The sequence below is a fragment of the Camelus bactrianus genome, chromosome 19, assembly GCF_048773025.1.
Source record: "Camelus bactrianus isolate YW-2024 breed Bactrian camel chromosome 19, ASM4877302v1, whole genome shotgun sequence".
NCBI lineage: Eukaryota > Metazoa > Chordata > Mammalia > Artiodactyla > Camelidae > Camelus > Camelus bactrianus.
The window spans coordinates 10056544-10078558 of NC_133557.1; the positions used below are offsets into that span (position 1 = coordinate 10056544).

General features: G+C 51.4%; 1 protein-coding gene across 4 annotated transcripts in view; it reads left to right on the forward strand.

Moving 5' to 3' along the window:
• Positions 1–344: 344 nt before the first annotated feature.
• Positions 345–22015, forward strand: part of HM13 (histocompatibility minor 13) — a 36344-nt gene continuing 14673 nt past the window's right edge. For 2 of the 4 annotated variants that reach the window (XR_835709.3, XM_010960903.3), the window contains exons 1-7: positions 346–650; positions 7755–7853; positions 12855–12937; positions 18877–18965; positions 20522–20607; positions 20684–20809; positions 21306–21363. Coding sequence is in view for 3 of the 4 variants with exons in the window: in XM_010960903.3 (XP_010959205.1) it covers positions 468–650; positions 7755–7853; positions 12855–12937; positions 18877–18965; positions 20522–20607; positions 20684–20809; positions 21306–21363 (724 nt within the window). In the remaining variant the exon portion in view is untranslated. Of the gene's footprint in view, positions 651–7754; positions 7854–12854; positions 12938–18876; positions 18966–20521; positions 20608–20683; positions 20810–21305; positions 21364–22015 lie in introns of all 4 variants that reach the window. The other 2 variants (XM_010960904.3, XM_045521072.2) reach the window with 2 other exon arrangements.

The window sequence follows — 22015 nt, forward strand, 5'->3', positions numbered from 1 at the left end:
AACTTTTAACTATATTGTTCCCTTCTGCGTTCCTAGAGCCTAGGACAGTGCCTGGCATATAATGGGCTACTCAAATATTTAAGGAGTACGGGAACGGTTAAATATTTGGTGAATGTATGCATGAGTAAACAAATTCTTAGGATCTGTGGGGGTGAGGGAGCCTGGGATTAAGGGGGTTGACTGAGACTGGGGAATGGGATCCTCAGGATGGATGTCCACTGCCGTGGTCCAGCGTTTCTTTCTCTAACAAGTTGCTTAGCAACCGGCCGTCCTGCCCTCTGCCATCACTAGAGGGCGCGCGGGCGGGGAGACGTGAACGCGCACGCGTGCGCGGCGGGCCGGCGAGGAAAGCACGTCACTTCCTGTTTCTTTAGGGGAACGTGGCTTTCCCCACAGCGCCTGTCTTCTCTTCTGCGTCTCTGCTGCAGCGGCCGGAACAGGAGTCGGACCCCGAGCGCGGCCTCGCCATGGACTCGGCCCTCACTGACCCGCATAATGGCAGCGCCGAGGGAGCCGGCCCAACCAACGGCACGACGCGGCCGCCTTCCACGCCCGAGGGCATTGCGCTGGCCTACGGCAGCCTCCTGCTCATGGCGCTGCTGCCCATCTTCTTTGGCGCCCTGCGCTCGGTGCGCTGCGCCCGCGGCAAGGTAGGGTCAGCGGCAAAACCCGGCGCTGTCCACCTCCCACCCGGGACATGGCTGACACGGACCCTCCCCCCACCCGCCCTAGACAGGACAGACACCTCCTCTCCCCGGATACTGCCCTTTCCCAGTATTGCTTATCACCGCTTCCCCACCCCGGGCCCCCATCCCGGAGCTGGCCTTAGGTGCTCAGGGTCTGGGCAGCGATTCGCGAACCAAGTACTGACACCTTCCTCAAACAGTGGTTTATACCCTGCATTGGGACCTTGACACATCCTTCCCTTTGTGCACCGCACTGGAAGCACTGTCGGCCGACCCTCACACTGTGATTCTGACACTGTTCTGAGCCCGCTGGACCCAGCCAGACCAGCCGCATCCTCTGCCCTGGCTGCTCATCCCATCTGAAACAGTCACTCCATCTGGCTTTGGGTCAGCCCCCATCTGTACCTGATGGGGCACTGGGCCTGACACCTCCTGAATGGTACAGATGGTACAGTCTCCTGTCATTCCTCACCCTATCCCAGGGCAAATTCTCACATCCAGGCGCATCCCTAGATTCTGACACCAGTCCAGCTGGAATCTGTGACCCATAGTGTGCTGTCCTTGAACCCCCAGATCAGCCCCTTGCCCCACCTCAAAAAAACTAATACAAGAATATAGCCCCCAGCTCAGGCCCCAGTTTTTTGCATCACTTTCTGGGATAATTTCTAGTCAGCCAGCCCCTCAGAACCTGGCACCTTGGTTCCTTTCTTTTTACCCAGGCATAGACCTCTTAGTTTGCTGGTTTCCTCTCTCTGACCACCACCCAGCCTCAGACCTGTCCTAACCTGAGCCCAGATCTTAATTCTGAATCCCTATCCCTGTCCCCACCCCAGACCCTGAGTCTTTCCCAAAGTATCTCTTCTCCCTGTGCCCCTTCACACAGTCTCTCCACCAAATGAAGCTTACCTGCTGAGTAGCTAAGCTGCTGTTGGCCTCTCTTGTGAGACTGGGTGAGACCCCATCCCTGGCCTCCAACATCTGTCCCACTGAATACCTAAGAGAACCCCAGGCCTTCCACTTCCTGACTTCCTCTCTCCCACCCTTCTTCCATATATTAAGCCCTCTCTAGCCCATTGCACCAGTGGCTTCTCACTTCCTGACAGCCTCTCCCATCGTCCTCCACCACCTCCCTATCTGCAGTTCCCTGCTGCTCTTCCCCCACCCAAACCTGAAGTTGAACCTTAGCGGAAGCTGTCTTCCCCAAAGAGTACCCACAAAGCATCTGCTGCTTTTGAAACTGCTCAAGCCCACGTTCTCGAAACATTACCCAACTTGAGCAGTGGCGGAGGCCAGCCACCTTCTTTTCCCAGGATCAGAGAACTTGCTGCTGGTTCCTTCTATGGTCAGATGCAGAGGGGAGTGGTCAGGCAGGACTTAGGTGGCCCCGCTTGCCTAACTGTTCTGCCTCTTCTAAGCAGAGTTCAGGTGGCTTTCAGCCTCCCTGCCATGCCTCTCAGGGAGATGCTCGGTGCAGGGGTAGATTCTGAAACAGACCAGGACAGAGGTTGTGAAGGGCAGCATGGCGTGAGCTGGGTGCTTGTTGTGAGTGCCTCCCCAGGCTGTGAGTAATTCTCCTTGGCACCACCTGTGTGTGGATCACTAATCTCTTCAGAAAACATCTCTAGACAACAGAATTTCCTGAACCCCCACTGTTGTCCAGAGTGGAGGGGTGCTGCAAAGATGAGTGTGTCAGAGCCCTGTCACCAAGGAATTTAGGTGTCTGGATGAGAGAGGAATCATTGGAGCTGTGCTTGTAGTACAAGCAGTGCTGCAGGGGTTAGGGAGAAAGACTGAGCACACTTGGGGCAGGGGAGGGTGACTTTGTGCTGGAGGGGGCTTGAGCCCTAAGACAGAGGTGGGATTTCAGCCAGAAGACGTTTCAGGCAGAGTAAACCAGGGAAGCAGCAGTATGAGGCGATTCAGGAGAGAGTGGAAGGTCTGGAGTGGCTGGGGCAGAGGGCAAGGATGAAGAGCGCTTTAGATCCACTGTAGCATCTGAATACCTCTCCCCAGCACCTCCTGCAGGACAGGAGGGTTGGAAGACTGTGCATGGAATTGCAGACAGCCTGACCCCTGGTAGCCTCCCACCACCAGTAACCAAGGTACTCTAAAGTTTACAAAGCCTTCACCCTCTGATTCTCCCAGCAACTGAGTGAGGCAGACAGCCAGTTTTATTATCCCCACTGCACAGAGAAAGAAAATGAGTCAAAGAAATGACTTCTCTGCCAATTAGGGGCAGAACCAGGGGTCCCTAGTCCTGGTCCGGCTCTCTCCTTGATGCAGGTGCCTCTGAAGACCCATACAAGTAGCATTTTGACCTAGGGAGAGGACAGCTAGATGACTCCCTTTTTCTACCCTGAGTCATGTTTCCCTGATCATTTGGCAAGGAGAGAGAAAAGTTAGCTTGGGGACCCAGGAGTTTTGAATTCTCCCTAGTGTTCGACCCCACAGCTAGCTGAGAGGGGGCACAGAAAGACACAGTTCTCCCTGGGGCCCAGCTGTCCATGACAGGCAGGGCGAGTTGTGAAATCGTGGGAGGAGAAGGTGGGGCATCCAGGAGTGTGTTGGGAAGAAGTAGCCGTGGGAGGAGCCATCTGAGAGCCGGGCCCATCCCTGTCAGAGATCTGTGGTCCCATAAGGGAGCAAATCCCAGCAACAGCTACATTAGATTGCTTCACAGGCCCTTGGCCTGTAACTCAGAGGAGCCCCCCAGCCAGCTGGACTGGGCTCCTGCTCTGTGCCGGCCCCTGGGCTGGGCAACAGGGCTGCTGGGACAAAGAAGGCCAAGCTCTCCCCTCACAGAGCTCAGTCACCAGGGAGAAACAGCTGTGCAACCAGCTGACTGAACCACATTCTGATGTACCTGCTAGAGGAGGCTGCAGTGACCTTTGCCGGGGTGGGTGAGAGGTCAGCAGGCAGAACACGGAGAGAGGGAGGAGTGGGACCTCAGGAGGGTCCCCATGACAGGGGCTCAGGTGCGGTAACACAAAGATGTTCTGGGAGACTGCAGCCCTTCTGAGGTACAGACAGAATCCTGAAGGCAACACAGCAGTTAATTTTCATAGTTACAACCCATTTGCACTGGTGAAAATTCAAGCAAAGCAGAAGTGTAAAGGAAAAGCGCCCCAGTGCCACTTCCTTGGAAGTAACCCAGTTAGCTGATTGGTGTGTAACCTTCCAGACCTTTCAAAGAAATAAGCATATGCTTTCCCCTCATTTTTGCTGTACAGCTCTTTTGTTATATATACACTCTTTTCTGCACCTAGTTTTTTTCCCCACGTGTATGTCGGAGATGTAACGTCTCAGTGCCTGGAGAGCGGTCGTGCTCTGCTTTCACAGCTGTGTGGTGGCCACCTGGGCCCCACAGCCCTGATGCTCAGAATGTAATCCCTGGACCGGCAGCACCCGCAGCACCGGGGGACTTGTTGGAAAGGCAAAGTCTGAATCTGAAGTTCAAGGTGGGCTGAGCAGTCTGTTCACAAGCCCTTCTGGCGATGCTGACTTGCGCTCACGTGCAGAGGCCCCTGATTTAGAGTCCTCCGCTGGTCAGTCAGGTTGTGTCAGTCTTCTGTTGTCACAAACCATGCTGAAGTTAATCTCCTTATAAACTTGTTACTAAACGCTTTTCTGTATATGTAGGATTAATTCCTTGAAATCGATTTGCTGGGTCAAAGGCTCCGTGCATGTTTGATTTACATGGGTTTTACCAAATTATCCACCATAGACGTTGTACCAGTTTCTATTCCCAGCAGCAGTGACCTCAATTCTTGTTTAATGACTGCCTGGTAGTCCATCCTCCAGAGGCTTCTGAGCTGGTGTGTGATACGATCAGGTCTGGGCTTCAGAAGGAGCTCCTGGCAGAGGAGGTGGCAGGCAGGAAGGAAGCCAGTAAGGTGGTAGCAGTGAAGACTGCAATGGAGGCGGAGGACTGGTGTGGGGACCTTGTTCAGGAAATGCATAGGTGAGTGAGTGCACGTGGTGGTGAGAGAAGACGCTGGGGTCTCCACTGGAGCAACTGTGATGGAATGGCCCACGAATTCCACATCCTTTCTAGGACATGGCCTGGAAGCAGAACTCCCAGAGTGCCAACTGAGCCAATGACTTGAAGCCAGCATCCGTCTTCCCTTGCTGCGTTCGCTTCCGCCCTGATAACAGCATCAGAATGTCACTGGAAGCTAAATTTACTGCTGCTCTTTGTGTCAGCTCCCACCCTCCCCCTCCCTCCCCGCTGCCCTCACCCCATTACGTTTTGTGTTTCAGGAGCCATTGTATTTGCATCAGAGCATCTAGTTTAAAAATCCAAACTGAATCACTGGAGAATCCTGACAACGTTTAGTATTTTTGTAAATACAAAGATTCTGTTGCCTTCAGGTTTCCATTCCTCAGAGAGGTCACAGGCCCCCTGAGCATCTTGTCACAACTTTCCAGCAGAAATTTCCAGATAGGAAAGGTAGAGAACATCTAGGGGTAATAACCAAGAGTTTGGGCTTGGAACCAGTGTGAATCCTGGCTCTGCCACTCGCAAGCTGTATGACCTTAAAGCAAGTTATATCACCTCTCTGAGCCTCAGTTTCCTCATCTATAAAATGGAGTTATTAAAAGTACCTGCTTCCTGGGCTTGTGTGAGGATGAACTCATGTAAACTGTCTGGAACAGTGCTTGGCACCCAGAAAGCTGTCAGTGAACGTTATCCTTGTTACTGTCACTGTCGGTCAGATTTCAAGTCCCCCGTTCTGACTGAGCATGGCACAATGGGATACTTATAACAGTCACCACAGAGGAGACCAGATTCCTCTGCCTGATGGAGCATCTGTCCAGCCTTGGTTTGCCATCCAGGCCTCTTCCCGCCCAGGATCCTGGGTTGAATTGAAGGGAATGTGTGGAAACGAGCTGTAACACTGGTTTAGAGGTGAAGCCAGAGTCCTTGAATGCCTTCACACTGTGTGCTCTGCATCTGTAGGCCCCTCTGCCTGGTAAGCTCTTCCCTTCCTCATTCACAAAGCGAACTCCTTGGCTCAGTCAGCATCCATATGGCTCCTCCTATGTACCAGACCCTGTGCTTGGCCTTCAGGGCCTTCAGTAAGCGGCCTCTGCTCTAACCACCCCTGATAACTCCCCAACTTCCCTACAGAAGGACACTTCCTGTCTGCTCTCTCACAGTTCCCTTGTACTTAATGATAATACAGTTAGTTTGTACCGCTTGAGTGAAGCTCAAGGCACAGCAGTAAGCATTTCCAATGCCAAAATCTTCGAATCCTGACAACCCATTTTACAGTTGAGGAAATTGAGGCTTGGGAGAGAAAATAACTTCCCCAAGATCCCAGACAGGATGGGGAGGGCATCTGGGCCTGCTGACCTCAGAACCTGCCGCCTACCACTGGGCACTCGTGCCATGTATCACGGAGATCTGCGCGTCCTTGATCTGTCATGTGTCACACTGTTGTGATAGTCTGTTTACATATCAAGCTCTTGGCGTACCTGCCTGTGAACTCCTCAAAGTCGAGAGCTAATTTATTTTTGTGCCCACCCTGCTGCTACACAGGAAATAGGTTGAGTTTGTGGAGGTGCACAGCGGGGGCAAGGAGTTTGCCAAGGCCGAACAGCACAATGCTGCCAAAAGCAGAAACCAAAGACTGGGGAGAGAAGCGGGGAGGAGGATGACCCTGCCTCTCCGTGTCAGTATTGCTCACCCCCTCCACCCCCAACCCCACCCCGCTGCCTGCAAAGCTGCCAGAGAGTGACTCACAGCTGCCTGGTCCCTCCAGAGGGCAGGGTCTACCTTCCCGCCCTGGGCCCAGGCCACTCAGCCACACATGATTGGGTTCAGTTAAGAGCCTCCCCAGTCACCTCCCCCTGATAATCACCACTTCTCAGCTGTCCACAGTACTTTACAGTTTGCCAGGCTCTTTGACATCCCATACCTCATTTGGTTTAAGCCTCTTGGACCTTTGAGAGATAGATAAAGCTAGAGATTGTCATCCTGATTGACAGATGAGTAAACTGAGGCTCAGAGAGCAAATGATTTGCCTCAGTCAACGTGATAGCCATTAACAGAGCAGGGAGTCCCAGGGATGTGCTTTAGAGGCATCTTTACGCAGTGAGACTTGCCGGGTCCTGGCATACTGTGAGGAGTTTGCCTAGTGCAGAGAGGTTGTGGAGAGCATCCTGGTCCCGAAAGCTTTTGACTTGGTGTTTTTTAATAAAATTTAAACCAAAATTATACTACTGTTGATGGATTTTCATTTGAAAGTCATTTGGCATGAATTCCGTGGAGCTGATTTAATTTCCTGTGCTGCACTGTTACTCCATTTCCAATTTTTTTCCATTTTGATAACACTGAAATGATTTTGATTGCATTCAATTTTTTTTCATAGAAATATTTATCCTCTGTCAGCTCTTTACCCAGACCACATTCTTGCCAGCTATAGCATCTGCCATTGTAAATGTAATTGTGGCTTTTACTCTGACCACATACAGTTTTCCCAGTCAGGTTTCTTGAGTTTTGAGTTTTATCAAGTTTTGCTTCTGGCAACGCTGTCGTCCTCTGTGCAGTTTCAGCCGTTGTTAGTTTTTTGTTGTCACTGGTTTATTTTTACTCATGATATTCACTATCCACTGGATAAAAAATTGACCATGCTTACCTCTTAGTAATCCATAAGAAAACTGGAAATAGTCCTCATTAGACCTAGGACTACTGTACCGTCACTGGTTTCCAGGGTTTTTTGTTTTTTTTTTTTTTTTTCAGTTATTACGTACCCACTGCCTCTGCCATAGCCCTTCTCCCTGCATGTGCTGCACGTACACTGGGTCCCCCCTGGGCTGTCCCTGTCCAGATCTCAACAGCAAAACAGTGCCAGGCCAGGTGGGCAGCAGCCCTGGCAGAAGGAACAGCACTAACAAAGCCTTGAGTCAGGAAACCATGGGAACCCCTGAGGCACCTCCATGAACCTGGCAGACAGGGAAGGAGATGAACCAGCTGCTGGGGCACGAAGTTCCCACCAGCATCCACCCCTCAAAGGCCAGAACCACCCCCCGCCACTTAGCAGGCACCTGTTTTCTCTCGCCTAGAATGCCTCGGACATGCCTGAGACCATCACCAGCCGGGACGCCGCCCGCTTTCCCATCATCGCCAGCTGCACACTCTTGGGGCTCTACCTCTTTTTCAAAGTAAGTCCTTTGTCACTGTGGTGTCGTTTGGTTTAAATAACTTTATTTTATTTTGTTTTATTTTTCCCATTGCAGGAGACATGCATGCTCATTTATAGAAAATAAAGAGCAGGAAAAAGACATTAATTCTCCCCTAGACCCACTGCCCGGAGCCCCCCGCCATGGTGTTGGGGACTCTCCTCACCCATCTTTATTTCTTTTCTCCATGGAGCTTTTTGTTTTGTTTTCGTGATTCTAGTTTGGTTTGATTTGTACTCTTCATGTCGGGATGGGGTATAGCTTGTGTCTTGGACGTACTTCTACCATACTAATTGCTTTTTTTTTTTTTTTTAATTTATCGAGGTTTATTTTCCCAATAAAAGTTACACAGGCTCAGTGTTGAAAACCTGGAAAACACAGAAAAGTAAAAAGGGAAAAACAGCAGCCATCCAAAACCCCACTACCAGAGACAATCACAGAGTCCCTTTTGAGGTGTGTCCTTCCCTTGCGTCCCCCGTGCATGGTTCCTCCGTAGCTGTGACCACGTGCTGCTTTAAGTCCTGTAGCTGCTTTTTCCACTTCACATTAATAACATCATGAACATCGTCTCATGTGACTGCAGACTCTCGGACTTTTTTTTTTAATGTAACACATACTGTTTTCTGATTATAAACGTACTATATGCAGAAAACTTGGAGGGAGAAATATTGAGAGAGAAGACTTCACCAAGGTAATCACCATTCACATTTTGGCCTGTCTCCTTTCAGACTTTTCATAAGTGGATTTTGTACCTAATTATAATCATTTTTTAACTAATTTTTTTTAATAGTACATCACATCACAAGCACTTTTTTCCTGGTCATTGAAAATTCCTCAAGGATAACTTTTCATTTATATTTTAAAAGTACAACATACATGGTAAAAAAAAAAAAATTTTTTTTTCACTCTAGGGGAAAGTGCAAATGAGCCATAATCCTCTCCTCAGTGTAGTTTCTTGGAGTCTTTCCACTATGCATAGATCTACATTTATGTAAAAATTTTAAAACAGTATATATATGTATATGTATATCTCAAACATATGGTTTTTAGCAGGGAGATATTTTTGTATCAGCACATTCAAATCTGTCTCATTCTTTTTTCTTCCCCCCTTAATGGAGGCACTGGAGATTGAACCCAGGACCCTGTGCACGCCAAGCACACGCTCTACCACTGAGCTAGACCCCCCACCCCCATTTCATTTATTTTCATAGCTGCTTGTTCTGTTTCACGGATGTGCCCCTGAGGGGCATTCAGTGCTGGGATATCACAGCACTGCTGCCATGAACATCTTCATGTACTTATCTTTGCATAATCACGTCTCTTCAAGTATATCTGCAGTAGGATTGCCAGATCAAATAGCATCTCCATTTGTAATCAGAACAAATAGTGCCAAATTCCTCCAGAGAGACTATGCCAGTTTACACTCCCTCTGACAGTTACCAGTGGGCTGACTCCCCTCTACTCCCACCCACACTGAGTAACATCAGAATTCTTTATATTTACCAGTCTGTGAGTGAGTCAAACACATAATTTTAACGCCTCTTTCCTGTTGCATCACTCCCTCATTATTGGATCAGAACTGTTCTTAATGTTTTCAGAATGTCCCCACAAGTAGATAGACCACAGTTGGCTGACAGCATCCCTCTCACTGTAAACAGAAACGTCATCCTAATTTTTACTCTAATAAGTAAGAGTGCATCAAATAGCGTCTGGTATTCACTGGATTTTTTTTTTCTCTTTTTCCTGGACCTCGGATGAAGAGTTAAATTTATTAGAGGCTTTGGTTCATAGCACGCCACCTTGTTTTTTTCACCTTCTTCACCCTTGATGCCAGCCTCCATTTCCCACCTTCATTTCTCTCTCTGCCAGAGGCACCCACCCTGATGCGTTTGATTTGTGTCCTTGGATGTTTGTGTCTCCTCATAAAATACATGGTGTTAGTGTATCTGTGTGTATTTAGTGGAAGACTAGTTCCCATCAATGGAGCTGTGTTCCTTTTCCTTGCCCTGTACTTTTGCGATCTCTCTGTGGCTCTGTGTACATCTAGCCCACTGCCTCCGACTTGGTTTATGCAACTATTTCTGAAGTCTCTGCTGTGCTAAGTGTGCGGAATACACACCCAGGCCCTTCTGACATTTTTAGTATTTAGGATTCTTTCCTTAGGCTAGATTCCCCAGAAAAGAATTTCTGGCAGCAGAGGGGTGTGAACATTTTTATTTAAGGCCCCAGATCTCAGCCTGTCCTCCTATCCAGGCAGGTAAGCCCCAGCCGGCCACTGTGTGTCAGAGGACATGGCACACCTCTGCCCCATGTCACTAGAGTGTCCCATGTTGAGATTTCTGGAAGGCAGCTGCCTGGATAACACAGCCAGCAGATTCCTTCCAACTGATGGCCGGTGGGGCAGTGTGCCTAATAGTGGCTCTCCCTCAGCCCCTTTCCTCCACTGCTGGTGGGGGCACCAGAGTTTGTAACATTGCTCAAAACCATAAAATTTACCTTTTCCCACCTCATTTAAACCTGGTTTCTTTGAGTCAGCTTATGAAAATGAAATCCAACAGCATAAGAAAAATAAAGGAAGAAACTGGGGTCAAGAAGAAAAAAATAAAATAGGAAAAAACAATGACGCTTTGGGTGAAGACCATCCCCAGACCCCATACCCTCAGCTCTAAAGACATACTCTTGGCGGAAGTGCCTTGGACACAGGTGTGGCTCTGACTTTCCAGCAGCCAAAGCACAAAGAAGATGAGACTCGGTGCACAAGTCGTAGTCCACACAGTCAAGCTGACCAGACACTCAAAGGCGTGGGCAGAGAGAAAGTGTTCACCGGGGCCCACATTTACAGAACGCTGAGAGAACACCACATTTTCACAGTAGAACGGAGTCCACGCGCCTGTGTCGATGGGAGCATTCCCATTGGAGCCACTGATTGGCTCATCCACGCAGTCAATCTACAAACGTGTCCTGAGTGCCTGTTGTGCACCAGGTCCTGTGCTGGGTGCTGGGGACACCGCAGTGAGAAAGACAGCTGGCCCACCCTGGCCCTCGCGGAGCTTCATAAGTGGTGGAGACAGACCCCCGATCAAGCGATCGCATATACAAGGATGCAGTTACAGTCCTAGGAAGTGCTGTGAAAGCGGGGCCCATAGCGCCAGGAGAGTGCAGAGGAATCTGCTCTGCCCAAGCCCCCGTCTCAGACAGCAGCACCTCGTCCACACTGCTCAGCCAGAAACCCGGGGCCGTCTTCCCTCCTCAGCACTCGTGGCCAGCAGCCCTGGGCACATCCTGCACCTCTGGTCCCAGGGCAGATCTGGACCATGATCCCCTCTCATCACTTCCCTCTACCCCCAGCCCAAAGCACCAGCCTCCTGGCTGCAGCGCCCTCCACACTGGGCTGTCTGCTTTGACTTTGGCCTGTGGGGTCTGCCTTCCACACAGCAGCAAAGGGGTCCTCTCAGGTCATTGGATTAGTTCCCAGCCTTGCCCTCAGCCCTGAAATCCTGGCCTTTCTTTCCCAGACAAATCTAAAGCCTTTTTCACAGCACTGTAGGTCCATCTCCCTCCTACCTTCTCAGCCTCATCTCCTAACACTCCTTCCTCCCTCAGCTCCAGTCCCACTGGCCCTCACTATTCCCCACACATAGAAGCACATACCCACCTCAGGGCCTTTGCACTCACCCTTCCCTCTTCCTCACAGGCTCTTCCCCTATATGTCCTCACAGCAGCTCTTTTACTTCGTTAAAGGCTCTTTTCCTAAACAAAGTGAGTGTCCCCAAATCAGGAGGCTCTTCCAGGCCACCTGTCTGACACAGAATCCCTCCCTGCTCCCTGCCTTTGCGTTTCTTCTCAGCGCCCATCTCCACCTGACAACGTGTTGCACAGTCGTCTCTTTTGAGATTGTCCCTCACTGGCACATGATCTCCATGAGAGCAGGGATTTTTCTGCCTTTCCCTCAGTTCCAGGGCTGAGCATGACGGTCTCGTAGTAGACTGTCAGTGAACGTGAGCTGAACTAACGGGGTGAGGTGGCTGGAGGCCATATCGAGAAAAGCTGCTGGGAAGCCTGGGGGAGGAGAGGAGAGGGTCCCCGGCAGCAGAGGGCATGTGCATGGGCCACCCACAGTGGGAATGCGGCACCACGAGGCCCTGGGAAAAGGCCAGTGTGCCTGCAGCTCATAGGACAAAGAGGGGCTTGGCATGGGCTGAGGAGTCTGTGGTGGTCACAGTCTGTGAGAGGCTGGGGGAGGAGGTGGGCAGACAAGTGTTTGAGCAGATTCGGAAACAGCCCTGCTTGAGAGTGGCCAGTGTCCTTGTGCCCCACACAACATGTGTTCCCTCCCAGTAAAAAACTAGAAGACTATGCGGCAACCATGGAGCGATGTAGCACTGCCACCTTCACAAAGTCCATAGTTAACGTGACCACTGGCTTTGGGGGTGCCGTGACAGAGAACATGCATTTCTCAGGTTCACCTAACAATAGCAGGACAGAGGAGTAGCTGTTGGGCCTTGCTGTCAGAACTTCCAGTGTCCCTGTGGGAGGGGTCGTCGAAAGAGCACGGAGAATGGAGCAGGGCGCAGATGACTTGTGACTGGCATGCTCAGGGCCGTGGTGGCCACTGTAGGGGCTCCCTAGAGTTTTGAGCAGAGAGAAGGAAGCTTGGAAGAGAGCATTCTGAGGTTCAGACTCCCCTCCCCCATGATTCACTCAGGACCCTGGATACACACACAATGTCGCCTGAGTCTCCAAATAGTCGAGCACCGAGCGCAAAACTGCAGACTCCTTTGGGAGGTGCCTCTGAGGGCTTGAGGTTCTGTCCCTTTTTCCTGTTGCCACAGAAACTAGAAGTCCATAGTGTCTGGGACTCCTGACACCATTCCCCATCTCCAGAAGGGTGAGACCAGTCTCCAGAAGGGAAGCGGGGATTCTGGTTTCCTTGTAGCCACTGGCAACCCTGACATCCTGTTTCTCTTTGTATCTCTGCCTCAGATATTCTCCCAGGAGTACATCAACCTCTTGCTGTCCATGTATTTCTTCGTGCTGGGAATCCTGGCCCTGTCCCACACCATCAGGTCAGAAGGCATCTCCGCGACATTTGAAGCAGCTTTCTCAGGAGCCAGTGCAGGGTCTCGGATGAGAACATGACCTTTGGCGTCATTCAGAGCCAGGTTTGAATCCTGGCTGTAAAACCCGAGGGCATCTTTCCCGTGTGTCAGACCATGGGTGACCTAGAATGAGAACCTAACCTCTCTGGGCCGCAGTTTCTTTACAAGGAATGACGAGACTGTCCGGTGGGTGTTTCCCACCAGCGTTGTGGGGAAAGTTACTTGTGAACAGTAGTGTCATGGCAGTTGTCACAGTACTCAGGTGAGTAATGCCAGTGCCACCTGCCAGGTGTTGTGGCTGCCGCACTGGGCGCTGAGCTGGGCTTCTCAGATGCGATCTTATTTCATAAGAGGGAGGCAGGGCAGTGAGAAGTGAGGAGTGCAGGCTCTAGAATTTGACGATCTGACTTGGAATCCAGACTCTGCCACTTAATAGCCCTGTGACTTTGGGCAAGTTACTTAATCTCTCTGGCCTCAATTTCCTCACCTGAATGTGGAGGAAAATGATCATACCTTCCTTATGGGTCTTGTGGAAAGCTTTCAGGGCAGTATCTGGCACTCAGTATGTTCAGTAACTGTTAGCTGTGGTTATTATTATCGTCTGTGATCACCTTATACAGTTAGCTTTTGCTTTTAATCTGTGTTATGTTCAGAAACTGAAGCTCAGAGAGGTTAAGAAATTTGCTAGGATCACACAGCTGACAAGCAGCAGAGCCACGATTCAAACTTGGTCTGTGTGGCCCCAGAGCCCATCCTCTGTCCACTGCCACCCTGCTCAGATTGCCACCAGTTTGTGGCAGTTCAGAGGGGACAAAAGGGCTAGGCCAGTCATCCTCGGGGGGGCTGCTTACCAAATGGGAGTTGTGCCCCCAGCCCATTCCCTAGCTGTGACAGCAGAAGTGTCCCAACCTGTTTCCATCTGGCACTTTGAGGAGGTACAGCCTCAGGCTGAGAACCAGGGATAGACCGTGAGGTGGCCAGCTGACCTGGAAAGGTTCCCAGAAGGCAGGCATGCAGCTTGAACTCAGCTTTGAAAGGTGGGAAACCTGGAAGAGGGCAAAGGAGGGAGCTGGGAGGTCTGTGCGCATGGAAGGCACAGTCAGGATCCTTCCAGAGCAGTCAGGGAGAAAGAGCAGGATCTGCTCGTGGAAGGCGTCGGGTGTCAGGGTGAGTTTGGCCTCGTTCCTCTAGGCAGGAGCTGGGGAGTCAAGAGCGTGGGCTGAGAGGCCGTCGGCCCTGGAACACTAGGCCTGGCTCTGCCAGCTCAGTAACTTGTGTAAGTTACTCGGGCTCTCTGAGCATCAATTTCTTTTCCTGTAAAATGGAGACCCTGTGCGTCCCTCCTTGTGGGGCGTGGGAGGGACCAAGCGTAAAGTGCCCAGAGCACAGTGCCAAGCACGCCCAGGATGAGCAGCGGCCCAAGTTCATACGCTGGGACTCAGCTCTGGTCTTTTGACTGAGTTCAGTGTCGTCTTCCACTACACCTACTCTTCAACCAGAGGGTCTTGTTCTAGTCACCTTGGGAGGATTCTAGGCCAGCCCTTCAATCCTAAAATGTGAAAGCCCAGAGAAGCCGAGTGACTTGGACCCAGCAAGTTAGTGGCAAACCCAGACACCCTTCCTCAGAGGATAGGCCTCTCTTTTCCTGGTGGACCGGAGTCGGGGTAGTCACTCCCCATGCTGGTTAGGGTTCCCCCAGTTCTAGCCCCTCACCACCGCCCACCATCCACAAGAGCCTTGAGACACCGCCCCCTCCCCCGAGTCCTCCCCACAGCCCAGCTACTACCTCAGTGTGAGAGAAGTCAATAGATTCTGTCAGGCCATGTGCTGAGGACTCACTATTTCACTTTACCTCAACAATCCTACTAGAGAGATAGCCATCCACGGGCCCAAGCAGGTTATTTTGAACCGGTATCATTTTGACACCAAAAACGTTTTTTTTTTTTCTTTTGGAACAATGATTGAGGAACATTGTCCCAAATTTCTCACGGATTAACCAAGAAACAATTTGTCTATCTTAGCCAATTCATAATTTTTTACCAATAGAAATTATCAACAGAAAATAGAACCAAAGCAACTAAAAATGCATATGGTACAATTTGCTAGTGACTGAAAATTAGCAGAAGACTCATTTTCTTAATAAAATATGGAGTAAGCAATGTGACCCAGGAAAATTAGATCTTATAAAAAGAATGGATGGCTGTGGGCATAAGGGGTACTCACCATACGGGGTCTGAGCTGTTCTCTAAAATACTTGATAGGACTAAAAACTGATGGAAGAAATCATTACTGTAAAGTTTACATGGAAAAGAACTGAATCGGATGAAAATAATTTTAGCAGAAAGGAGGGAAGGCATAATTTAATCCTGCCATTTAGATAGTTGATCCAAGAATTAAATTTGCTTTTCTTCAATCAAATTGAGTTTTCCTAAGTATTTCCTGAAAGAATTTTGATGAGATGTTTATATCCACAAACTTAGAGTCAGACCTTCCTCAGGATTCAAACAACTAGATCTAAAGGTTTAAGACAGGAAAATGGAGGCTCAGCGGGATTGAATGACCACCAGAAATCACAGCTAGTAGGAGCAGAGTGAGGTTTTGAGCCCTGGTCTGTCTAACTCCACAGCCAGACCAGTTTTGGTGAAAGTGATGGAGAAGAGAGAACTTAAGGAGGGGTTGGGCACCCTCTCCAGTCGGCCTGTGGTCTCCTGAGGATCAGTGAAGGAGAGGCCTGCTGGGAGGCTGTGCGAGCGAGCCCCAGGCAGAGGTGCTCATGGGATTCCCTCCCTTCCCTGCCCGCCTCCAGCCTCCCTGGGAAGAAACCACAGCTTGGGGCGTTGGAGGAAGGTGAAGGCCCGCAGGCTGCCCTTACCCTGTACAGTTGCCAAGGCTCCCATGCCAGTTTCCTTCCTGCCAAGGGAACCTGAGCTTATTTTTATCACCTGTGAGCTCATATCCCACCCAGCTGACCTTTAGAGGGAAAGGCCTATACAGCCAAACCTGCCACCCCGGGAGGGCAAGTCCACGTCACTAGTTCCACTGACCCTTGCCTTCCACCCCCAGAGGAGCAGAGCACCAGGATGTGGTTTCCCAGCAGGAAACAGTGACCTTTAGGTTTGACATGCGCCATCGAGGGCCAGAAGGAGGCTCTTCCTGCTAAAAAGCCCACATGCAGGGGTGTTCAGCAAGGACTTACCAGCTGTCTCCCGGGCCCAGGTCTGGCACAGGTGAAGTGAGGGTGAGGAGACAGGACCCCTGCCCTCAAGGCAGGCTCACAGCAGCCAGGTTGCTTGACTCTTGCCCCAGGTTACTAGCAGCCCCTCTTAGGATAACAAAGACATCGGTTTAGAGACTTCCTGTTTGGAGTTGAAGCTGCAGTTAAGCTTACAGGGTGCCAAGCATTCGTTTAATCCTCTTAATAACCCTATGAGAAAGATACTGTTGTAGTGTTCCAAAAGAGGAAACAGTTGCACAAAACAGCTCAGTGGCAGGGCCAGGATTTGAACCCAGGCAGCCTGGCTTGTGTCCATGCTGCTAACCACTGCTGTTAAGGCAGAGGCCAGGCTGGAGTGAAAGGTTTAGCACCTCAGGCCTTCTCTCTGCCTCTGCTCACACCCTCTAGCTTCAGACTCCCTCAAAGTGATTCAGCAGACTGAGCTGAAAGTAGCTTCCAGCCTACCTATCCCAGCTGCTGCCTCCCATCTGCTCAGACCCATCTGTGGAGACCCTTTCCCAACTCCATCCTAGTGCCTGCCATGTCAATATGTATTCCCAGAGCCCTTGCAACATTCATGCCGCAGCCTGCAGACTGGGAGGGATTGGCTGTTTGACAGGTGGGGAAACTGAGACCCAGAGGTGGTTGCTGAATCCACATTTTGTTCCTCCAAGCCCCAGAGTCTTATAAGCTCCCTTTCCCCTGCCTTTGCTGCTATGCCCTGGGTACCCCTTGGCCTATGTCCATTTTCCTACAGTTGGGAGCACCATTCTGGATTTGCCCACCTCATTAGTCTTTGTCAGTCTGAGCTAATGTTGCCGAATGAAATAAGTGAAAGTGTGTAGTGAAGATGGAAGCTCATACTTCCTATGACCCCTGTTGAGGGTCTGGTGCTGGGCTGAGCTTCTCCCCGCCTTCTCTTCTATCTTCACAGCCACCCTTTGAGATAGGTGGTATTACCCCACATACACTGAAGTGGCTCACCCAGGGCCACCCATGGTAGAGCAGGCTTCAGGGCAGGGTCTCCCAAGCTCATGGTCACTCCACAATACTGCCGCCCCGAGAACCAGGCTGAGCCGAGAGCCCCTGGTTTTCTGTCCCTTCTCTGAAGGTGATCCAGAAAAGAACATCTCTGCTCCTGTCTGGCCAGGAAGTAGATCATGCTGAGGAATCAGAGGGGATGCTTCCAGAATCCTGAGCAGCAAACAGGCCCCGTGGAAGGAGTGGATGTGAGGTTGTTCCCACCCTAGGGACTATGATTCCTCTGGCTGATTAAGTCCAGCCGAGTTTGTAAAAATCTCAGGCCTGACAAGTCAGGGAATGGGGCAATCATCAGGTCCTTGGACTTTATAGGTCTGGAAGGGAGTCCAGGAACATGCATTCTTTTCTTTCTCACGTTTAATTCCTTTTATTTGGCCATATAAAGCTGACAGCATGCTGATTACTCAGATGAGAGGTGAAGGTAACAGTAGTTCAGATTATACTGTTCATGCTTTGTCTGTGTTGGCACAGTTTATATAATATTTAAGGAAACAGAATCACCTGGAAAGAATTGCCTCATGTCAACATAACTAAGTGTTCTGGGAAACTGATAATTAAAGGAAATGGTTAAAACAAATCCCTTCAAACAGAATACCATATACTTTATAGTCAGCTCAGGCTTGCTTTGGGTCTGCTGACTGCTACAAAGAGGAGTGTGCTGGATTTGTATGGTGTTTACAAAATGTATTAAGATGGTTTAACAGGCTACCTGCAAAAGGTCAATTGGATGGACATTTTAATGGAAAATCTCTAATGGCCTCAAAATGCAGAAGAATGCTGCAGCTTTGATTTTGCCACATTGCACACATCTGGATGGCGTTTGGAATAGAGACGTCTGAGAAATTGGGACAAGGGATTTACCTTTTCGTTCCGAGAGTCCAAAGCAAAATTCATGCCTCCTCCCCCATTCACCTCTCTACCTCCAGCCCGGGAGAAAGGGCTGCGGATCTCATGTCCCTTTGTGGGCCTGGCCACAGCTGGTGCATCCCCTGCTCTACTCTGGACCAGACCAAGTCAGCTGCCACTGGCTGGGGAGGAGCCAGCCAGGAGGAAGTGGTCTGTCTAGGACCACCTGAGGTTGAGGAGCCCCCCCCCCCCCCCGGCTGCTGGCCTTCCAGCCTTCTAAGCAGTGTGGGGCCCCATCGTGCTCACTCTGAGGAGTCAGAGCTCACCCCAGGATACTGGTTGGCACCTCATTCCAGCTCTGCCGCCTCCCTGGACACAGTGGATCTCCTTGAAGAGTGAGGACTTGCCCTGTGCTGGCTCGAACCCGAATATGCATTATTGACTCTCATACAAATGGTGCAGAAACCAGACTGTGGAATCCATTGCTCTCCTATCACCTGTGTTTTATGTGAAAGTCTGCCTCTGCTTTGTGTTTCTTAGGTGATAACTAAGAGGCAGTATGGAAGTACTAGGAGTCTAACTAGGTTCGAGTGTCAGCTCAGATACTGACTCCCTGGGCAGGCACTTTGCCCTCTGAGGGCCTCTGTTTTCATGTCTGTACAATGGGCACAGTAACACCTACCTGTGGGGCATCTTTGAGGGTGTTGGGAGATAACAGCTTGTAAACCAATGCAGGGGGCGGGAGGAGGGGTCTGTGATTGCACCCGGGTAACAGTTTGCCATCCTGCTTTGTCTGTCCTTCCAGCCCTTTCATGAATAGGTTTTTTCCAGCCAACTTCCCAAATCGACAGTACCAGCTGCTCTTCACACAGGGCTCTGGGGAGAACAAGGAAGGTCAGTGCTGCCCGCTTTCCCCTGCCTTGGGTGTCCCTTGGGTGTCTTCACCTCTCTCCCCTTTGTCTCTCCAACACTGGGACTCCCCGGTACAGTGAGCGATGGGAAAGGTGGGCTCTGGGTCACATCCCAGCTCTGCCCCTGGGGGTATATCTTAACCTCTCTGAGTGTTAGGTTTTTTTTTTTTTAATCTGTAAAATGAACATTATAATCTAGTATCTCCCTTATAGGCATGTCGTTAGGACTGTGAGTAAGTGGTGAGGGGAGAGCGTTCAGCATACCACCAGGCTCGGGAGGGACGCTCAGGAAACAGTTGGCTGGCATAGCTATTTTTATCCTGTCTAATTTTAGTGTGACTACTTCCCAACCTAAGATTTGAAAAGGGGTTCCGTGGCTTTCAAAAAATGAAAACCACAAGGAATTGGGGAAAGCCTGGGCCATGGGGGTGAGTTCTGGTGTGGGTTCAGATGCCGTAACCATTTTATCAGTGGCTTGGCCAGGTGGGAGGTACTTCTCCTGTGTACAAGTCTGAGCTGTGAATGTCACACTCGTAAACGTACCCAGCAGTCTGCCTTGTCCCTCGAGAGCAGCAATTTCGTATGAGTCCTTTGTGCATCTCTAGGCATCTGTGCCCAGTCAGTGATTGTTGAGTTTTTTCATCTGTCTCGTGCTCTGCGCACTCGGGCACTCGGGTCCAGGTTAGCACACCACCGCTCCACAGGCCCTCCTGAGAGAGGGAAAGGCAACTGTATCCTGGGCCCGTTTAGCTGCAGGGGAAGCGAGAAAATGTGACCGTGAGCTCACTGGCCTTGTGTCCAGTTAAAAATCATCAGAGTGCTTTTACCACAGAGGAGAGGATAAAAATTGGGGCCAACAAGCAGTCTGCTACACTCAGGAATCTGAGAGAGGAGGCTGTGCTCTGTGGCCCTGGGCAGGCTCCACCCCCTCTCTGGGCTTCCTCATTAGGAGAGTTGGAGGTTATGGAGAAGGGGTCTACCAGCAGGATGTCTGCCGCAGGGCTCCCCGCCAGCGCAGCCTCCCTCCTCCCTCCTGCTGCTTCTCCAGGCCTCCTCCTTACCTTCTTCCTCCTCCTCCTGGTGACAGAGCGCTGCCATCAACCTTCTCGATTCCTTTGGTGGCAGAGTAGGAAGATTCCCGAATGAACTGGGACCTTGCTAAAGACCTGGGCTCTGTGCAGCTGGCATTGATAGAGCCCCCAGTGTGTGCAGGCGCCATGCTGAGCACTTTGTCAGGGCATCTCAGCTGCTCACCACAGCAGTCCTGTCAGGGGTGATGTGATCGCCTTTTTACAGATGAGGAAGCTGCAGCTCAGAGAGGGAACTGCCTCCCACTGACCCTGCGCCAGGCCTGGATTCTCCCTGGGCCTCCATTCCCTCCACTAGGAAACTGGAGGGGCTGGGGGTGGCTCCAGTGAGCACCCCCGGCCTGTGGGCCTCTGACGATGCCCACAGCCATGCCCTCCTCCGTCCAGGGGCTGACAGGTGGGAGGGGCAGCCCCGCCCCGGGGAGTGGACTTACCCGGCCTCTCTGCCCAGAGATCATCAATTATGAGTTTGACACCAAGGACCTGGTGTGCCTGGGCCTGAGCAGCATCGTTGGCGTCTGGTACCTGCTGAGGAAGGTAAGAAGCCGGGGCTGGGGCAGCGTGGGGGAGGCGCTGGGGGGCAGGAGCGGGGCTCACTCCCGCCTCTCCCCAGCACTGGATTGCCAACAACCTCTTTGGCCTGGCCTTCTCCCTCAACGGAGTGGAGCTCCTGCATCTGAACAACGTCAGCACTGGCTGCATCCTGCTGGGCGGGCTCTTCATCTACGATGTCTTCTGGGTGAGTGGGCCCAGTGGGCGCAGTGCTGGGGACAGAGGCTGCCACGGAGCGCACGCCAGCCCTGGGCTGCGGGACCTGCGTGCTCACCCTGAGCCGTCACTGAGGGATTGAGGGCGGCCTGACTCCGGCACCCTTTCCCTGGCCTCCAGCAGCCTCTTCTCCCCTGAGCAGGCAGTGCTGGAGGACTTCATCTCTTGGGAAGGGCAGAGCCCTGAACTAACATAGGATGCCTGGCTGGAGCCATTAGAGACCCTTTCCCAACTCTATTGAATTGCCCCTTTTGCTGCCCAGAACCAGGAACCCCATGAAGTGTCCATATGGGTGTCCAGTGTCGGTGGTCACCAGATCTCAGCTTCCCCTCTGCTCCGGAGCCCTTCCTGCTCCTGGCCCTGCCCCCCACCCCATCTCTGGCAGTGGCACAGTGAGAAGCCCAGGGACAGCCATTCCTTCCCACCCAGTCCTCACCTCCCTCTAGACTCCTCTCTCCTCCTTCTAGGTATTTGGCACCAATGTGATGGTGACAGTGGCCAAGTCCTTTGAGGCACCAATAAAATGTAAGTGGCCTCCCCACCATGGGGAGCCCGTCTGCCCCCACCCCCGTGGCCCTCCCTGTCGTGGTCCCTGCTTTGGTCAATACCCTCCCTTAGCTCTTCCCCACATGTCACCTCCTCCTCTGAGCTCTCCTGTGTCTCCAGCCTGCTTTCCTTCTCCTGTTCAATTAGTCAGCTGTGACACACAGCCACCCTCTGCCCAGGTCCTGGCCTCCAGCCACCTGGTCACAGTGCAGGCGCCGTGGGACGAGCTGAAATGAGAGTGAGCACAGAGGGGTAGGCATGTCTTAACAGAGCAGGAGACCCCCACACCGAGACCTGGAGCCCCTTTCTGGATCCCCGTAGTGCAGAGCTAGCTGTCCGCCTGCCCCGCACCGCTCACACTGCCCTGCTTTTGTTCTTCAGTGTATCCGTTGTTTATATATATTAGAAAATCCAGCTACAAGCATCTGTAAATGATGCGGAAGTGTTATTTCACACTGCAGCAGGGCCAGTTGTAGAGCGTCTGGAGTTGGGTTGATGACCCTCAGTGGAGTCGCCAAGAGCCAAGGTCCCCTCAGCCCTCCTCCCCACCGTTCTCAGCATGTCCAGGGGCAGAAATAGGGAACTTCATGTCTCTCTTTCATCAGAGAAGGATGTTTTTCCCCAGATCCTC